Source organism: Mirounga angustirostris, unplaced genomic scaffold (assembly GCF_029215605.1).
Source record: "Mirounga angustirostris isolate CCGP_5_RB_7025 unplaced genomic scaffold, mMirAng1.0.hap1 SCAF_9, whole genome shotgun sequence".
Taxonomy (NCBI): Eukaryota; Metazoa; Chordata; class Mammalia; order Carnivora; family Phocidae; genus Mirounga; species Mirounga angustirostris.
Genome location: NW_026991717.1, coordinates 135,028,345 through 135,048,347, shown reverse-complemented (window position 1 = coordinate 135,048,347; position 20,003 = coordinate 135,028,345). Strand labels below are relative to the sequence as shown.

At 50.5% G+C, this 20,003-nt stretch overlaps 1 protein-coding gene across 3 annotated transcripts in view; it reads left to right on the top strand.

Annotated features, from left to right (window-relative positions):
• Positions 1-20,003, top strand: part of CLMN (calmin) — a 115,740-nt gene that overhangs the window by 55,425 nt on the left and 40,312 nt on the right. For all 3 annotated transcript variants that reach the window (XM_045901470.3, XM_045901472.3, XM_045901471.3), the window contains exon 2: positions 17,903-17,964. In XM_045901470.3, coding sequence (XP_045757426.1) covers positions 17,903-17,964 — 62 coding nt within the window. The remainder of the gene's footprint in view (positions 1-17,902; positions 17,965-20,003) is intronic.

The following is a 20,003-nucleotide window of genomic DNA, read 5'->3' as shown; positions in this document are numbered from 1 at the left end:
TGCCGTAGACAACTCCCCCCACCCTACACACACACACACACACACACACACGTTGCAGATGGGGACAGCAAGGGGAGGCCCCTTGTCCCCATCACAGAACCAGTAAGCTGTAGAGCCAAAATGCCTTGACCCCTTATAGTTGGCTATTAGTTTTTGAACTTTTTTTTTTTTTTTAGTTTTTGAACTTTTAAAAAACATTAATAAGTCGCTGCCCCACTTCAGATGGCCTGTCTAGCACCCCCTGGCATTCCTTTGGTAACTTCCGGCCCCCTGGAGAAGGAAAGACCACCCCGAATCCACCGGTCTTGGGGCCAGACTCAGCGGGAGCTGGAAGAGGTGCAAAGCCATAAAGCAGCCTGGAGGGAAGTTATTTTTCAATCAAGTTGGGCTTTGCCTCGCTCATCCTTCCCTTCTGCAGGGGCCGAGGGCAGAAAACTCTTCTCTGCATGACGAGACCCCGGCCCTGGTTCTGGCCCTCAGACCCAAGTGTAGAACCTGGGTCTAAAAGTAAAGGAATGCGTCTCAGAAAGCCACGCGGCCGGGAGGGTCCAGCTGCTCCTTCTGAAGGAAAAGATTGAATGTGGGAGGAGGGGTGTCCAACAAAGGCCCAACGATCCTCTGCGATTCCACTGCTCTGGAATCGGGGGAACTTGCTCCCTACATTTAGCATTTCTCTTTCTTCCTGGGTGATCCTGAGCATGAAACTCCCTCACCTCTCTTTCCTGGTCTGTAAAGTGGAGGTCGCAACACCCACCTGCTGAGTGCCCAGCACGGTGCGCACAACTTAATACATTGAGGTGCCTGGTTTCCGCAAGCAAGGGTAATAGATGACCTTTGTGATTCAGACACCAGGCCCTCCTTGCTCTATAGCAAACAAGTTCAGTTGATAAACTGAAGACGTTCCGAAGGGCCCAAGGAGGGAACCAGTGTGTTTGAAAGATTGCAAAGACCGCCTGACTGGGAGATGAGCTGATTTAGTGGATTCCGTTGGCCAAGTGAACATCAGGTGCGGGGCAGCAAAGCTCTGGCAGCATGCAAGATGGTGGGTGGAGGTCTTAGCGCCACCATCTAAGAACTAGGAAGATGGACATTGCCTTTGGCTCTTCAGCAACACCCCCCCCCCGACACACACACACACACACACACGTGGGATCACTTGCTGCAGACGCCGAGTGCACATACCACATGGGAAATAAAGAGTGCGTGCAGGAAACCCAGAGGTTAGAGGGGGTGATGTTTGGTTCCAGGTGGTCCCCCGAGCAGATTTCCTGTATTGTTGTTAAAAGCCTAATGCCTTTTCAAGATCTCACAGTCTTTGCCACCTTTTCGAATACCTGCCCTTCCCACTTTCCCCCAACTCCGCCAGCTCACCCCCAATACACAGAAACATTTGGCTCATCATCTCTGAGACTTTTGTCCGATCCCCCCCACCACCACCATGTTGTTCAGAGGCCCCGGGCAATATCCAGTATTTACAAATCCTTCCTCATGCCTCAAACTCTTGCATTCATTCATTCTTTGCACCCTGCAGTGAGAGGCTTCTTGGCTTGGCAGAGTGACCCCAGTAAGGCTTATCTGCAAGGACAACACATCCCTTAGCTCTTCGCCATTTATAATTGTTTCTCGTTTCTCGCATAGACTCAGCAGCCATGATTCACTGAAGTTGGATGGCTTTTTGAGCACAACTCAGATGGGGGAGGGACATAAAGGAGAGAAAAGACATCGTGGAGATCCCATTGCCTATCATGTGGCTGCTGAGCCGTTCTGCCATGAATCATTTTCCGCTGCAGCGCTGGGGATGGGGTGTGTGCGAAACAGGTTTGCAGGTTGTGAAGTGATGTAGAAGAGCCCACCAGCGCTTAGGCATAGTAGTACTCATTACCGAAGTATTTTTAGCTTCCCAAAACATGACAGCTAGCCTAACTACCAACAACGGGGATGTGGTTGAGTCCACACTGATGGGTTTCTGATGGGTTTCGAAAAACAAGAGAACGTGTCTTGTACCAGTCAGGATTGTGTTTAGCTGCAAGTAACAAAAACCCAACTTACGGGACTTCATCCAAGAGGGTTCATCGGGCTCATACAACAGGAAACCCAGAGCTAGGCAGCCTACAGCCCGTTCAGGACCCAGTGGGGCCATCGGGGAACCAGCTACTTCCATCCACTGCTTAACCATCCTTAGCACTGGCTCTTGTGTTTCTAGCTCCACGGCTCCATTCCGGGAAGCCAGAGGGTTAGAAGAAGGGCAAAGAGGGCACAGCCCAGCATCCTCCGCTCCCTTCTACAGAGCACTCCTAGAAACCCCACCCCTAACTCCCTAATTTCCACCCCCACTTCATCAGCCAGGCTCTGTCACATGACTACCCCTAACTGCCCGGGAAACTAGGCAGATTGCTGACTCAAAATTAGGATCCTGGGAGTTGAGAAGAGCAAAATAGTTATAGGGGAGGCATCCAGCAGTGTCTGCTCAGCCCACCCTAAGCCACCCGGCATCCATACACGCCTTCTTCCAAGGAGAGAGCCGCAAGGTTTCATCCTGTTGTTGCAGCGGGGCTCAAAATCCAGGATTGTGAAGGGCTGTGCCAGGTTCCCCACCAGGTCTGAACGTGTCTGGTTCCTTGTGCCTACAAACGAAAAGACAGGTGGTCTGCCCGCCTCCCCTCACCCAGCCCCAGTGTACAATGATGGAGAAGAGAAGCAAGATAATAAGAATGACAACAATAACCACCATTTGGGAAAGGTGAGGAGAGATCCCTGCTTGGCACCCAGCAGCGCCCACCACGCAGATAACACGCTGCACACATAATAGGGTCAAAAGTATGTTAAAACAAGCGAGCAAAATTAAAATGTATGCAGAAGGCAAAATGGAAGGAAAGAAGCAATCTGGGAATAATTCAACCCATATGACTTTTTTCTATTGACTTTTCCAGTTTTTTCTGTTCTAGGTAACTTTTTTGAACAAAATCCTTTTGTCAAATACTACATTTGTAAATATTTCCCCCGATGGTCTGGAGGACAGAAGATCAGAAACATTGCGCTCTGCACAGGGTTGAGTACATGGAAGTTTGTTTTTTTTTTTTAAGTAAAATTTAAAATTTCTCCCAAATATAGGCACATGGTTAAAAAGATAAAATACACAGACAAGCTTATAATGAAAGCAGGGTCCTTCTCCATCAGCTTTCTCCACCTGCTTGCCTGTCCCCACGGGGAAGTCCTTTTGCAGCTTTTAGACTTTTTCACATAGGGTTCTTCCCTTGCCCGAGGTATGGTTCTTTGCAGAACAACTGAGTAAAATATGTGAACTTGAAAATAACACAACCCCGAAAATATGCATCCATCTGCAGAGGGATCCGCCAGGGTGGCAGGCAATGTGGTAGGAGGTAGTGACCTAAATTGGAAGGACTTAGAATATTCTACTAATGATCTCTGTCCTAGTTTACTGGGAAGTCTGAGTCAGTCAGGGGCAAGGTCGGGAGGCAGTTCCATAGGACCACAGGCTTTGGGGGTCAGACCTGGGTGTGAAACCCGGCTCCGTTTCTTGCCAGATGGGGTGACCTCGCTTGTCCCTGCCTTGGTAGGTGCATCTGTGAAATGGGAATCAGGGATGTTCGCCTTAAGGGCTCTTTGTTGCTTTTTTTTAACTTCTGTTGATTCTATTTAAAGTCTCTATTTCTTCCTGCTCTCATTTTGGCAGTCTCTGGTTTTCCAAGGATTTATTTTAGTTATGTTTTTGAACTTTCAGAACAGTTATTTTATTTTATTTTAAAAGTTTGTTTGGGGGCATCTGGGTGGCTCAGTCAGTTAGGCCTCTGCCTTTGGTTCAGGTCATGATCCCAGGGTGCTGGGATCAAGCCCCACATAGGGCTTCCTGCTCCGCAGGAAGCCTGCTTCTCCCTCTCCCACTCCCCCTGCTTGTGTTCCCACTCTCGCTGTGTCTCTCTCTGTCAAAGAAATAAATAAAATCTTTAAAAAATTAAAAAAATAAAAGTTTGTTTGAATCGGGATCCAGAGAAAGGCCCTACATTGCAATGGGCTGGTGTCTCCTAAGCCTTTAAACCTTTCTTTTTTTTTTTTTAAAGATTTTTTATTTATTTATTTGAGACAGAGAGAATGAGACAGAGAGAGAGAGCATGAGAGGGGGGAGGGTCAGAGGGAGAAGCAGACTCCCTGCCGAGCAGGGAGCCCGATGCGGGACTCGATCCCGGGACTCCAGGATCATGACCTGAGCCGAAGGCAGTCGCTTAACCAACTGAGCCACCCAGGCGCCCAGCCTTTAAACCTTTCTTAATCCGTAGGTTTTCCTTCTTCTCTTTCTTCTTTGTACTTTGTTGAAGAAACTAGTGAGGATGCCTTTAACTGTAACCAACAGAAACCCATGAGAACGTGATGAAGCTATAAAGTTGCATTAAGAAAACTACAGCGGTCCCACTGAATCCAAAGGCCCGGGTGTAGCGGGGCCTCAGGTGAAGGCTGGAACAGGACTGCCCTTTGCACACTTTGCCCTGCTCCATCTTTTTCCTGATTGTTCTTTTTTTGCCCTCCAGTCTACACAGCAGCTGATGGCCTCCATACCACCCGCTGCATTCAGAGACCAGCCGGACGGAGGCTGCATTCAGTCCCCATCTGAGTTCCCAGGAAGGGGCTCTGATCCAGTGGCCGAGTCGTTGGCCTCCGGGGTCCCACTGCCCTTACCACTCAAATCTACGGGCAGAACACTCACGGGGTACACACCACAATGAGAGTACCCATCTCATAGGGTAGTTGGGTCAGAGGAAAGAGACAAGGCATGCACAGTGTGAGCCCCAAATACACCACACCTTCAGCCATAAAAAACAGGCCACCGAATACTTTTAGGAGTCATGAAGTTTCCTTTAAGCACAATGAGGCTACACGGCACAGCATCCCACTTCTTCCTGAGAGTCCGTCAGACCTAGCTTCGTCATTGGCCATTCATTTAAGCCAAGTGCCAAATGCTAATGTGGGCCAGATGTGGCCCTTGGCCACTGTGTGCAGGTGGTGGGCGGTTATGCAGTCAGGCTTGTCCTCTTGGTTCCTGAACCCATGCACCAAAAATGCTGGCCTGGGAGAAATCCCTTCATGGGAACAACCCTGTGGACTTGGATTCCAGGTCAGACCCCCACTGATAGAACCACAGTGATCTACCCCATCAGGGCCAGCACACTGCTGAGCTGGTCCCCACGCTGTTTCCCAGGAATCTTCCCCGAAACTTTCTGGGTTCTGTCCCGTTGGATCCGCCTGAGGTTGTGGCTCCCAGAAACAGCCAGAGCAATACTGTGAGCAGAGACTGTGGGAGTCGCAGGGGGCAGGTACAAAACGGGAGAAGATCTGGATTTTTTCCTAGAGCCATGCTGGGGAGGTTAGACAACAGGCTAGAGGTCAAGGTTGCAGTTGGAGAGTGATCCAGGCTGTATCAGAATGGGCGTGGTGGTTTCGGAGGCCAGATGCAAGGAGCAGACTGGTAGATGGGTTTTACACTCACTCGACAAGCATCTGCACTCATGTACCAGGGGCAACAGTGACGTACAAGACACTTTCTACTAATGGAGTTACTCATTCACGTGTTCATGCATTCACTGAGGATATCCTCCCTTCTTGAACCAAAACATTTCAGGTGGCTTACCTGATCCATAAAACAGAGTTAAAAAGAAAATCGACAAAAGAGTCTGTATCAAGTAATATCGTTGTAAAAATTGGGTGAAAGTGAGTATCCAGATTAGGTGGGCCATGGTGCCATTCATCTGTGAAACTCGGACATCAGGTTTCATAAAGAATTTCCCGGCAGCAGAGCAATAAGGGAAATTCATCTGGCTATGAGATTTTTGTTGCCCCCAATGAGGAAAACGTGAGTATTTGCAGAACCCCTGCACCTTTGTGTAAGAAGCTGTTCGTGATAGGCTCTGTCCCTACTTTGGGTAGACTCCTGTGTTTTCATCTCCTGCATAAATGCACAGATTCATTTTCAAATACACATTCATCCCAAAGAAATCTGGGACAAGGAGAGTCGTCATAGCATATCCGGATGGAGGAGTGATAATAGTTTTCAAGAGCAGTAACAAAACCTTCTTCCAGCTCACCAGCTTTTTCGGCAGCCTGAAAACCACTTAACAGGCTTTCTATCAGAATCAGCTGCTGGAGAGTATCGGTGTGTTTTTAGTTTCTTTCTAAAATGCTAAGGTTTGAAGGACCGGAAGCATTTGGCCTCTCCAGGTAGCCCTCTCCAGCTTGGTCACCTCTGATGGCCTGCCTTCCTGATGTCAAACTGAGGCCCGTTTATTTCCTCTCGCTTCCCTGACTGTTGTACCCCTACTGGATTTGCCCTTTTCCAAAAGACAGCTCTAAGATCATGGGAGCCTGATTTTGGAGAAGTGCTGAGCGCCTCGTCCTGAGAGGCATTCAAGTAGACTCTGGATGACTGCCTTAATGCCAGTGCTGGATGGGAAGCTACCCTCAGTAATCTTATTTAAGAACCTCTCCAACCAAAACACCAGATTCCCCAATGGTCTGATGAGCAGAGTAAATCTGGGTTCCTCGTGGGGCTCAGAAAATGGGGAAGAAGATTACTCTCCTTGAACAAAATTTAATCTACTGAGAAGTTTTGCCTACAAGTAGGAGGTAGCCTATTTGATTTTTTTTTTTTTTTTTTTTTTTTTTTTTTTTTACTCGTTTCTATTTAAACAACAGAAGAAGAGAAAAAAAGTCAATGATGGTTGTTTGGGGTGGTTTTTCCTCTTGCTCCCTTGGGTTCCTCAGACAGAGGGGATATTTAGCAGGGGTGAGGCGAGGAAGGAGTAGGTGCTCTGACTGACTTGTCTTGGAAAAGGCCGGTTTGCTGAACAAGGAAAGCAAAGGTAAGAATCATGTCAAAGCCTGGTTGCCCAAATGTTATTTTTCTTACTGGTTTTGGTGACGGGAGGAGAGAAGGCATTCTCTGATCTGCAGGCATCAAACCTCAGCTTTTCTGCTTCTCCTTAAGATTTTATTTATTTGAGGGGGGAGAGGGGCGGAGGGAGGAAGAATCGGAAGCAGACTCCCTACTGAGCATGGAACCGATGCGGGGCTCGATCCCTCGATCTTGAGATCATGACCTGAGCCAAAACCAAGAGTTGGACGCCTCAACCGCCTGAGCCCCCCAGGTACCCCTGTTTTTCTGCTTTTATTTCCCCCATGCCTGCCACTCCACCCACCCCACGTACCCCACCGCTGCTATTTTATTTTCCTATGACAGTAAATAGAATGCAAACAAAGCCCCGCTCCAGAAGCCCTAAAGCGAATTTTTTAAAAAGTTGGGCCGTGAGGTCGGGCCACCAGTCAGACCTGGGATGGCTGCTTAAATCAGGCGGTGGGGCCTGTGGAGTCTAGCGCAGGGCTTGGCAAACTGCAGCCCACTGCCTGTTCATATAAATAAAGTTTTATTGGAACACAGCCATGCCCATTTATGTACTGTCTTGGCTGCTTTCCCACCAGGACCGCAGAGTTGACTAGTCGCTGGAGACCATGTGGCCTGCGAAGTCTAAAACATTTACTATCTGGCCCTTGACAGGAAAAATGGCCAACTCCTGGCCCAGAGCAGTGGTGCTCAGCTCTGGCTCTGTGTCAGAATCACCTGGGGAGCTTTGAAAATGCAGATGCCTGGGCCCCACACCCAGGGACTTGGATTCAATTAGCCTGGAGTGGAGCCCAGACATCCCTATATTTTAGAGCTTCCCCAGGTGACTGTCATGTGCGGCCACGGTTGAGAATCACGTGTCTAGTCTCAGTGGGGTTTTTTTTGTTTTTTTTTTTTAAGATTACAGACCTGGAATTTGCCATTCTGCATTTGTACCCAGTGACAATGATCCAACCTTGACCTCAATGTCAGAGTGCAGCCCTTGGGTCCGAACCATGTGTCTGTGGCATCAGGGAGACCTTGTAATGATAAAATCCCTCCAGTGCCCCTGGGACTAAATGCGCCTGAAGAGGGTTGGAGGTGAACTGCATTACGGTGAGGGGCACGCCTGCACGTGCACACAGATGTGCACGAGTGTGTCCGTTTGGGTGGCCCGTGTGAGTAGGCAACTTATGTCTGCTTTCAGACGAAGCATTTTTTTTTTTTTAGGTTTTAAAAAATTTATTTTTTAATGGACACCAGTGTCGTGTGGAGCGTTCGTATTTGTCACTTTGGCGCAGCTCGGTCCCTGGACCCCAGCACGGGCAGCCTGTCCTCTCTCCTGCTAATTAGTGCGAAATGTTGGTGACACCTCCAGCCCGAGGAGAATCTGACACCTCCTGCCTCCCCTGACCACAGGTTCCAGCCCTCCCTCTCCTGCTCAGAGTAGGAATTTAGAGTCATGTTGGTGTCACTTTTTTTGGCAGGCAAAAGCGGTAAATGGGGGTTTCACAGTTTGCTTTATCCTTTGCATTTAAAGCAAATATTAACCACCTTGCTTCTCGCTGTCTGTGTCACCGACGGGGGGATCCCAGTGCCTTCGGCCCTCCCGGCCGCTGTCCCTGGCCGCAGCACCGTGTCTACCAGCCAGAATGACCAACTCATCCTAGTGTGCCGGAAACTTTCCCAGTTTTAGCACTGAACGTCCCGAATCCTGGGGTTTCCCCCTCGGTCCTGGGTGAACTGGGACAGTTGGTCACCCTAATACTCGAGACTCCCGCGGCTGATTGGCCTTTGTACTTGAAAACATTGGTATGTGGAGGGCAGGTGCGGGGTTTATTAAAGACAGATGTGCTTAAAAATGCAAATTAAGGTCATTTGTATGCAGCGGAATGTTTTTAATCTCCTTTAAAAAAAAAAAAAATAGCTGAACCCAAGCGGTCGAGTTCATTCTTATTAGGCCTGTTAAGATCTGTTTTGGGATAAAATACCAGGTTAGCTATTAAATTCCGCAGTTGAGCTAACCTGGGCATGAAACAGGTTTTTCATCAAGGTTCTTCAGTAAAGTGTTAATTTTGAAGGGGTTCGACCAGCCCAGCGCCGTGCCGCGGGGAGAGTCTTGGCTTACAGCAACCACGCTAGAGTCTTCTCCCAGTTCTACCGCCAAGTCTCCGAGACTTGGTGTCCTCGTCCACGCAGGAAGTACTTGTCACTAGCCTGGGTGGGGCGGTGGCTGGGGCAAATGAATGGCAGGTGTCAGGTGATTCTCACTGTGCCGGGAACAGACTTAGTTAATGTTGGCTTCCTCCCTTCCTTCCTGGGGAGCCTGGTTCTCACTCACGGCACGTGTTAGCTAGGGCAGGCAATGCCCCAGCAACAACCCCAAGATGCCTGTGGCTTAACTCAGGGACGACGTGTTGCTGACTCACTCAGTGGTCCAACAGTGCTATTCCTCATCAGGTTGCGCCGCCCGGTGATCCTTGTCCAAGGGGAGACTCGGGAGTCTGGGCTCCTTCCCTCCTGTGGCTCTGTCACCCTCTGTGTCCTTGGAATGGTCCCTGTGTAGTGGTCACAAAGTACAGTGGATTGTTCAGGACTTGTCTGAAAGTGGCAGGTGGGTTCATACCTTGGACCCACCTACATGCCACCGTCCAGGTCTCAGTTGTGAGGCCCCTGCCACCTGCAAGGGGGGGCTGGGAAGTATAGTTTGGCTGTGTGCCCAAGAGGAAAAGGATGCAGGGCTTGGCAAACACGTGGTAGTCTCTGTCACAGGAAGTGTGGCTCCCCAGTTCACTGGCTGTGAGGACCCAGTGGAGACATCCCTCGTTAATGAACATCTCTCTGTATTTGCAAAACAGGCTCCTACAAGGAAGTTGTGATCAGTTTTACACAGAAGAGGGGTCTGGCTTCAAAGGAGCTTGGTTTAGACCAAGTTAAAGAAAGTTTTTTTTTTTATTGCAGGACTTATCAGAACCTTTAATATACTACTATTTCCCAGACTTCCTGGACTCCTCTTTTGAGAGGTCTTTGAGAACTAGTAGTCTACAGAATGTGGTTCAGAAAACACTGCTTTAGAAGTTACTCAGTATTTAGAAGACAGAATACTTTCATGAAAGCACTCGTGTAAAAAAATCACCAAAATTTGTGGTCAGTTCAGTCCCCCAAGGATCTCGGCGTTAGGGGTTCATGAGGTGAGCCTTCATGCTGTGTGAAGAGAATATTTTTCTACCTTTCCTTCCTTTTGTCTTTCTTCCTTCTCTCCCTCTCTCCATCCGTCCTTGTAGAACCTATCAGGACAGGGTCCCCATCTTCTTATCCACAGCTGAGTGTAGTCAGTACTGTCTGCTGTCTGGATGGGGATGTGAATGATCTGTGTGGGGCCACTTAAATCCCCACCTCGCTTTCACCTGGACATGTCAGGGCAGTCCGCCTGGATTGGTCATGTCACCCTGGTCTGGCCATCTGGGTGGATGTGAAAAATCCCTTTTCCTAAGCTTGGGTTTTTATGGCTGGCTGGCGTCATCTGTCATCATAAAAGTGAACTGAGGTTTAGCGCTGAGGTTAGACAGAATCACTCACAGAAAAAACTAGAGCGGGTTTATTTTTTATTTCTGTTACAGGCACCAGCCTAAATATATATATAGCTTAAAACTTAATTTGGTGTGTAATTGGGACTAGCTCTTTGGAGGCCTGGGTTATGTGTTTTGGAACAGCTGAGAAGCAGGGGCACGGCGGGGCAGGCCGTGGTATGTTAATTGGTGGCCTCTGGGACCAGTGAGAGAATTGGATTTGAGTCCCCAGTTAGAATGAGCTTGGCAGTTTTACTTGCATCTCTATGGGCGCATACTGGGGAGACCACCGGTTTGTGCTGGCTCAGGCAGGTCACCCCTAGTCTCTGCCCACGATGCCCCTGGGCGCATCCCCGGCCTGCACGAGGGACAAAGGAGAGCAGGCACGAGCCGGAGAGGGTGACCGAGCTCGGCCGGCTCTGGCCTGCCACTTCTCCTCACACTTAGGCGAAGTAAGTTGCGTGCTGCTTGGCCTGTGGTCCCAAGGAGGGTTTTGCATTTTATTACCAAAGTCTTGATAAAAGGGACTCAGGTCAGAGCAAACATTCAGGGAGGAAAAACAAAGGAAATTAAATGCAAAATCACTGCGGGTGCAAACCACATGGAGGCCTTGGCTTTAATACCACCAGAGCTGGTGGGGGGAAGTGGCCCCCAGGAGTCGGAACCAAGGAGCGCTGGCCTGGGATTCCTGAAGCCTGGCCCCTCTCCTCTTTAAAAAGAAATTGCCGTTTAATTTGTTTCTGAGTTTTATTTCTCAAGTGAACCAGCATGGGGCCATGTAATGAGCTTGTGTTTCTGGGAGGTGTTGAAAGATGGGAAAGGAGCAAAACCACGGCCAGACGGGGTGGCCAAGGGCCCCCGGGGCTCCAGGAGTGGCAGGACTGGAGGGGCAGGCGGGGGTGGCCCGAGCGCTGGCTTCTCTGGGTGTTGTCTGCGGGGGGCAGGAGGTGCCCTTGCGTGGGCTGCTGCCAGTCCACCGGGAGACCAGAGCGAGGGAGCTGTCTCTCCATCTCTGTTTAAAGATCCCCGGGGGCGCCCGGGTGGCTCAGTCGTTAAGCGTCTGCCTTCAGCTCAGGTTGTGATCCCAGCGTCCTGGGATCGAGTCCCGCATCGGGCTCCCTGCTCATCAGGAAGCCTGCTTCTCCCTCTCCCTCTGCCTGCCGCTCCTCCTGCTTGTGCTCTCCCTCTCTCTCTCGTCAAATAAATAAATAAAATCTTTAAAAAAAAAAAAAAAAAAAAAGGGTGCCTGGGTGGCTCAGTCGGTTAAGCGTCTGCCTTCGGCTCAGGCCATGATTCCAGAGTCCTGGGATCGAGTCCCACATCGGGCTCCCTGCTCGGCAGGGAGTCTGCTTCTCCCTCTGGCCCTCCCCCCTCTCATGTGCTCTCTCTCATTCTCTCTCTCTCAAATAAATAAATAAAATCTTTAAAGGGCGCCTGGGTGGCTCAGTTGGTTAAGCGACTGCCTTCGGCTCAGGTCATGATCCCAGGGTCCTGGGATCGAGTCCCACATCGGGCTCCCTGCTCAGTGGGAAGCCTGCTTCTCCCTCTCCCACTCCCCCTGCTTGTGTTCCTGTTCTCGCTGTCTCTGTCAAATAAATAAATAAAATCTTAAAAAAAAAAATCTTTAAAGATCCCCAGGGCCAGCCCAAGCCGCCGGAGGAGGGTGGCACGGCCGACGGGAGCCGAGGACACTTCAGATGAGAGTGGGTCTGAGCCGTGGAGAAAAAGATTTGGCAAGAACGGGAGAGTATATGTAAGCCTCTCAGGAGGCTGCTGGTAAAAGGATGGGCAAAGGCTTTCTGGACCAGGTTATTATCAGAGGAAGCCCTAGAGATTGTCACCAGTGGGGGCTGCAACTGTCCCCTGGAGCTGAGATGGCCCTCTGTCCGGTGCCTGGCGGATGGGAGCAGGTGCATGCCAGGAGCTTGCCTCTGCACAAAACAGAAGTAGCTGTGGAAAAGTGTGGGCCCCCCGCCCACCACCCTGCCTGCCCTACCCTCCCTCCTGGACAGAGAGGGGTGGGTGACTCTCTCTCCCCCTGGGGACAGGCACAGCCCACCAGCCGTAGCCAGGGTAGCAACGCCCCTGCCCCAGCTGACCTTGCTGTCCCAGTCCTGGGTATGTGACCCCTCCTTCCCTGCCCCCGCTCTGTCCCCTCCTGCACCCTCTCCCCAGCTGCCTAGTGACCTCCGAAGAGTAACCGCCGTGCATCACCCAATCCCCGCGCCATGGGGAAGCCCTTCTGTGATGGCGAAGGCCAGCCCGACTGCGTCCGACCCTCACAACCCCATCACGTGGGTGCTGTGATCCCCATTGTACAGATGGGTAAACAGAGTCCCTCAGGGAAGATAGCGGCAGACCTCTCGTTTGCTGGAGCTCTTCTCTGTATGCTGTGGCGGGAAGGCTGAGATGGGGGCCGCCTGGGTGGTCCCATAGCCACCACTCCCCCCCCCCGCCCGCAGGGCTTCTCACCCTGGGCACTGCTGACATTCCAGGCCGGATAAATCTGTTCTCCGGTGGGGGCCGTCCTGTGCACGCTGGGGTGTGGAGCCGCGTCCCTGGCCTCAGGCTGTAGATGCCGGTCGGACCCTCAGCTCCGTGACGATCAAAAGTCCCCAGATGCTGCCAGGTGTCCCGTGGGTGCAGAGGCACCCCTGCTTTGGGCACCACGGGCTGGGAGCCAGGCCTTGAGGGGCCTGCCCAGCATGGGGAGTGGGCCCAGGGCTGCCAGAAAGCCGGAGGACTTCCTGGAGGTGGGGTTGGAGCAGGGAGACCAGCAGCCCGGCCCAGGAGGAGAGCAGTGAGGCCTCAGCCTGCCCATCTGCCTCCCACCTCGGACCAGGCGATGCCTTGGAAGCTGGGAAGAAACGCTCCCAGCTGACCGTCTGAATGGACATTGCAGAATGAAGGCCCCCTGTGGGAATTCTGGCCTGCGGTACTTCTAGCAAATTCTGGTTCATCTCTCAGGGAGTCAGAGAGATGTACGAATTCAGTGACTAAAGCCGCTCTCAGGAAGAGCCCTTTGGACAACGAAGGAACAAGAAATGCCATTTTTCTTGCCCATTGGCAGGAGGCAAGCCGGGAACCGTACCTGTGTCCCCATCTTTGGTCTGTGGTACAGCCTGTGTACCAGGCTCTGGACGGCCTGTTCCTTCTATGTTGTCTCCCCCCAGTTAGATGCAGGTTCTCAAAGTGTGCCGCATTGTCACCCAGCAGGCTGATCAAATGCAAGTTTCCAGGCCTTGGCCCCAGAAAGAGTGAGTCTGTAGGTCTTGGATCGGGTCCAGGAATTAGCATGTTAACTGTCACCCCGGAAGCTCTTGGTGTGAGTGATCTGTGGGCCATACTTTGAGAAACACCGAGGCATTTGCTGATCACATTAAGGTTGTGTACATGAGTATCTTCGTGCTTTAGCTGTGTGCGTGCGTGTGTGGTTGTGTGTATGTGTGAGTATGCACACGTGGAGAGTTCTAGAAGGACAATCAGCAAATTATCAATAGTGGTGATCTCTGGGTGTAATGAGATTTTAACAGATTTTAGATCTATTTCTCTGTGCTTTCCTATATTTTAATTTTTTTATTATGAGCACATATTGTAGACAGATAAGCCATCGAGGCTTTCTCATGGGTGGGGAAGAGCAGAAACATAATAGAGGAAATGTTATAGAGGAAGTAGGTTTAAGGGAAGTGTGGCCATAGGGAAAGAAGGCCACTGTGTAAATCAATCTATTTTAACTCTCAAGCTAGCGTCCCTCTCTCTGTGGCTCCCGACTCCTGAGCTGGCCACCGGTGGCCTGAGAAGGGAGGAAGGTCACATTTTGAAATTGCCTGTTCTTTTTTTTTTTTTTTTTTTTTTGAGAGAGAGAGAGAGAAAGAGACTGTTCATGCGTGCATGTGAGTGGGTCGGGGGCAGAAGGGGAGAGAGAGAGAATCGCAAGCAGGCTCTGCTCAATCTCATAACCCCAAATTATGACCTGAGCCGAAATCAGGAGTCGGACACTTAACCAACTGAGCCACCCAGGCGCCCCTATTCTTGGCCAGAGTCATGCAGGGGGATTCAGGATGGTGGCCTTGTGCCAAAAGCTTGGGCCTCCCTTTCCGCCTGCATCCAGTGGGTCCCAGGCCTGGCGAGCTCCCCATCCTCCACCCCGCCCCGCACTTGGATGGTGCTTTTACAACACTGTTATTGCTCTGCTGTTGCCCAGCACACCCACTCCGGGCCCCACAGACACTCCGTGAAAAGGCCAGACCCTTCCAGAGAAATAGCTCCCTACACCTTTACAATGTGATAGGTGCGGAGGAAAAAAGGGGCCACTTCATTTATGGAAACTATATAAAGTTTATGGAGTCTTGGCAGGCCAGAAGTAGAAAGAGCCTGCAGGGTGGGGGTGGGTATTTCGAAATGGTGAAGGTCATGAAAGAATGTCAGACCTTTGTGCCGAGACAGCAGACAGAATAGTGCAGGCCCAGGGCGCCCTGTGTGCCTGGGAGGCTAGGGAAGGTGGTCTTCCCTGAGCAGCTTTCGGGGAACCCTTGTGGGGTGATGCCTTTGAACCTTCACTGCATGCCTCTGAGGAAGGCACAGTCATCCTCCCTTCTGTACGGGGGAGACTGAGGCAAGGGTATGTTGGCAGTCGTGAACTTGCCCAAGGTCGCACAGCTAGTGGTATGTGGCTCTCAGGTGGATATTCTGGGGCAGGCTAAATTCTCACAGTCTCTCTTTCTCTCTCTCCTGTGTATTGAGCGATGTGTCCCAGTTTCAGGTCCAGAAATTATGGTCTCCATACCCTATTTCAGTTTGGGACTCATCTGATATTTGCGACTTAGTCTCATGGTCCCCTGGTGTCTTCAGTCATCACGGTGCCCTCCCGTGGGTCAGCTTTGCTGTCAGGGCTAATCTGTGCTCAGATTCACCCACAGGCCGTGGCTGGAAGGGAAATGAAGCCTTCTGCCTTCTACTTCTACCCCCCTGGAGTAGCCTTCCACTTCTGCCCCCCGGGGTAGCCTTCTACTTCTGCCCCCCTGGGGTAGCCTTCTACTTCTGCCCCCCGGGGTAGCCTTCCACTGCTGCCCCTGGGGTAGCCTTCCACTTCTGCCCCCCGGGGTAGCCTTCTACTTCTGCCCCCCTGGGGTAGCCTTCTACTTCTACCCCTCTGGGGTAGCCTTCTACTTCTGCCCCCCGGGGTAGCCTTCCACTTCTGCCCCCCGGGGTAGCCTTCTACTTTTGCTCCCCTGGAGTAGCCTTCTACTTCTATGCCCCTGGGGTCTGAAATTACCTCCTCTCATCCCTGTCAGCCCTGGAAATTTGTAATTTATTTTGCCATGCATAGTGCCTTGTAGCATCCATGTCTTCTCTCCTGCTTGGCTGTGAATTCTTGGGGTGCAGATTCCATGAATGTGTTTTTTTTTTAAGATTTCATTTATTTATTTGTCAGAGAGAGAGAGAGAGGGAGAGCAAGCACAAGCAGGGGGAATGGCAGGCAGAGGGAGAAGCAGGCTCCCTGCAGAGCAAGGAGCCCGATGCAGGACTTGATCCCAGGACGCTGGGATCATGACCTGAGCCGAAGGCAGACACTTAACCTTCTGAGCCACCCAGGCATCCCACCGTGAATGTGTTATTTATCTCTGATTTTGCCCATAGGGTCTGGCATAGTTCCTGGCATGTAATGATCACTGACTAAATATCAGCTGGGAGGATGGAAATGGATGGATGGATGGATACATGGTAGATGGATGCATGGTTGGATGGAAGGAAGAATGGATGGATGCATGCATGCATAGGTAGAAGGATGCATGGGTGCATGGATGAATGCATGGATGGATGGATACATGGATGGATGGATGAATGCAAGGATGGATGGATGGACAGACAGATGGGTGGCTGGATGGATACATGAGGCATATATAGACTAACAGACACCCACTTCCTCTTTGGTACCCTTCCGCACGCATAGTTAAACCGACAGTCCAAACCAGGTTCTCTCAGGCTTTCACTGAATGCACTTCTGTTTCAGGGATGTACTTCACTCTCTCTGAAGCCATATGGAGAAACCAGCCTGAGTGTTTGAATGTGTGTGTAAATACTTTACAATCCCATAAACTTGTTTAAAGACAGGTGGGGGTGAACGTATAAACCGGGGCAGCCTTTTGGGAGGGCAATTTTGAAGTAGCTATTAAAATTTTAAATGTGCCTACCACTAAGACCCTGCAGTTGCACTTTCAGTTGTCGGGCATGAGACATATATTCATACGTTTGTGCACAAAGAACCACTCAGCAGGGCACTTACACAAGGATGCGCCCTGCCATACTGCTTGTGACCGTGAAACACCGGAAACTGCCAAGTGCCATCCATAGAGGGGTGGCCGCTGAGCTACGGGCAGAAAGGTCCCAAGTGGGGCTGGCAGCAGGGACTCTCCAGTCTTCTGGAAAGCTCCGAGCTTCTGTAGCTCATGGCCCTCAGCAAAGGCCCCGCTCCCTCCTCCCACATTTCTATCAACTTCTTTTCTTTTCCTCCTCTTCTACCTACAAAACACAGTTTACTGGAACTAGATCTTTAATTCCTACGCCTGCTTACTAAGTGACCTTTCCTTACAGAAAAGGAGGAAAATGAGAAAAAAGCAGTTAAGTGCATAATTACTGTCTGCCGGCTCTTCAATTAAAAAGATTGAAAGCCGTAATATTAAAATTTGATTTATGGGCACCACTATCTACCTAATAATGAGGCTGAGAGGGAAAAAGAACCATAGTCGTTACAGAAAACCGTAGCCCCTTGGCTCCCCCAGGAGATAAATTGCCTCCCATTTTCTTATTGCTAAAGAAACGTGGAATGGTTTTAAGCATATGTGATATGTTCTTCCAATATGTTGAAATCCAGGACTTAGTAATTCAGGAGTCATCTGGCTCAGACATTTCAAGGAAGCTTCCTGAGGGGCGGAGCAGCCTGAGTTTCGGGGTGGGGTGGGGGGCTGCTGCCCCAGGCCAGTGAGCAGACCGACCCATGGTCCGGGTCCCAGGGCACCAAGCCAGCTAATGCCGCAGAGCTCAGGAGCCAGCAGGAAACGCACAGAATCCAGCTCCCAAGTCCCAGCTTGGCTGCGTATTAGCTGTTTGTCCCTCCGTTTCTTCATCTGTAAGATGGGAATAACCTTCTTGATTGTGTGATGTTGGGCAGGTGCCCCCGTTTTCCTATCGGAAAGAACACGTTGTTCTGTGTGTCTGAATTCATGGTTATTTATTGTCATTAAGAGGCTGTGGGGTTGGGCTGGGGAAAATGGATTCTAGGTGCCACGCAAGCCGTTGTGGACCCCGTTCTGGGAAGGGCTTCGCTTAATACAGGGGACCCGCCGGGGTCTGTCTGCCATCCACCTGGAATCCCCCTGGGGAAGAGGAGAGCAGCATTTTGCATGTATTCCGTTTCACCCAGCTAATGGCATTTCTTTGTTTTCAGTCGAGAGGGAAAATGTGCAGAAGAGGACCTTTACGCGATGGGTAAATCTACATCTAGAGAAGGTAAGCGGGGGCACTTGGGTTTTTGTTAAGTGATCGATTCGCCCGTAGCAGTGTGCATTGCAGGAGTGTGGCGAGGGGGACGGGGTAGCTCAGTGTTTCGGCTGTTACTTTTTTCATGCATTCATTTAAACATCCACTACATTCCACTGCCAAGTGCCCAGCTCTGTGTTGGGAACACGGATGTTAAGAAAGGGTTCTGCCCTCATGCGGTGATCAGTCCAGGTAGGGAAGGAGAGGGTCTATCTTTAAAAAGGAATCGATGAGCAAATATTAGAAGACATTCATTGTTGAACACTCCAAATGCTTCCGCGGACACAGGGACCCGTGGGGGGATAGGGCTGGGCTTCCAGTCCTGGGGGGATGGCAGGGGACTCTCCATGTGAGAACCATTTGTAGGTATTCAGATTGAGTTATGCAAGAACTCAACACCTTTTAACAAAGCCAGATTCTCTTGTTAATCACAGAACGTTGCTACTGACCGATGATATTACCTGCCCCTTTGGGTGCATCACACATCTCCTTCAATCCCCATGACAACCCTCATTACCCCTCCTGTTACCAGTGAGGGAAGAGGCTTTGAGACCAAAAGGGTTTTCCTGCAACCAAGAAGGAAGTTCTTCCTGTGGCTTCTCCTGTGTATTCAACTTCTTCTCCCCGCTTTTCTTTCTTTCTGACACTCTGGGGCCAGGCAATTTGGAATTGCATTTTTGTCTGCAGGCTTCTTACGCACACTCACCATAAAATGAAAGCGGCTGACCCAGCTCCTGAGAAGCAGACAGAAGGATGAGCAGCAGAGGAGAGGATGGGTTGCAGAGTGGATAAACAGCCCAGCCTGGAGTGAGCAGAAATCTGAGCCCTCCAAGCCCTCCACTCACACCAGTTAGCCCCCAAGACAGGGAACATTCTACCTTGCCACGGGCAGGGGGAGGAGAGATGATTTTTCTCTTTAGAAGTCAGCTGGTTCATCAGGCTTCATTTCCCTCCCATCATTTCTTCTTAAATTCCACTTTGTGGTCCCCCCAATAGATGCAGCCCACCACACATTTCCTTATAAAGCTGCTAGTGTTCAAGTCTCCCACTTTAGTGAGGTTAGGCGTGTGAATTTTCTTCTCTCCTGTCCTTCTAGAAGGTATAAAACCAACTACTCACTGCCCATAGCATTAACCCAGAAGAAAGGGTCATAGAGGAAATCTCTGAGATTGCCAAGAAAATAATTGTGGTTCCTTGGAAGGGCAGCTCTTGACCAAAATTCTAATTTCTGCCATTTGCCTTGGGGCCGGTAATATTTCCCCGAGCAGCCCCTGACCACCCACACCTCTATTCCGCACCTGCACAATGGGGTCCCTTGGACCCAGGAGGGCTCCCGAACTGCCCGGGATACAGCGTTATAAATCACTTGCCAGTTGTTTTGACTCTTGCTGCATTTTCGGCAGGGCTCATAAAGCGAAGTGTTATTTTTGGAAAAAAGGAAAACCGTTCCCCCAATCTGAGTTCGTGGAACTCCTAAATTAATGCCTGATGTGGGTCAGGGTAGCTGGAAATTCCTCCTGGTGGATGGAGTGTAGCCATGGCGGATCTTTCTTTTTTTCTTTCTTTTTTTTTAATTGAAAAATAAATACAGAAAAGGACAGAGGGTAATGTAGCAAATAGCCGTGCACTCACTCACCAGCCTCAGGGAGCCCCTGTTTGTGCCTGTGGGATCAGGGATGGCCTCCTTGGCCAAGGCCCCTGTCCCTTCTTTGGGGCAGGTGGGTCGCCCCGCTCTGAGAATAAATCAGATAGCACCTGAAACCGATGCCTAATAAACAGGGCGAAATTAACAGCCATGTTTCCAACCTGGAGACTTTCAAGACCAACCTTTCATGTCAAGGAAACCTGGGAACCGCTCAGGGACTTGGGCTTAACTACAATTAGAAGGCTGTCAGAGATATTTACAGAGTCTCGGGCTTCTGGAAAAATTCCTTCATTTACCAAAGGAGTTAGATCATGAAGAAAGCCCTGGGGGTGCTGTTTACTCGGCCATACCGATCCCATGAAGC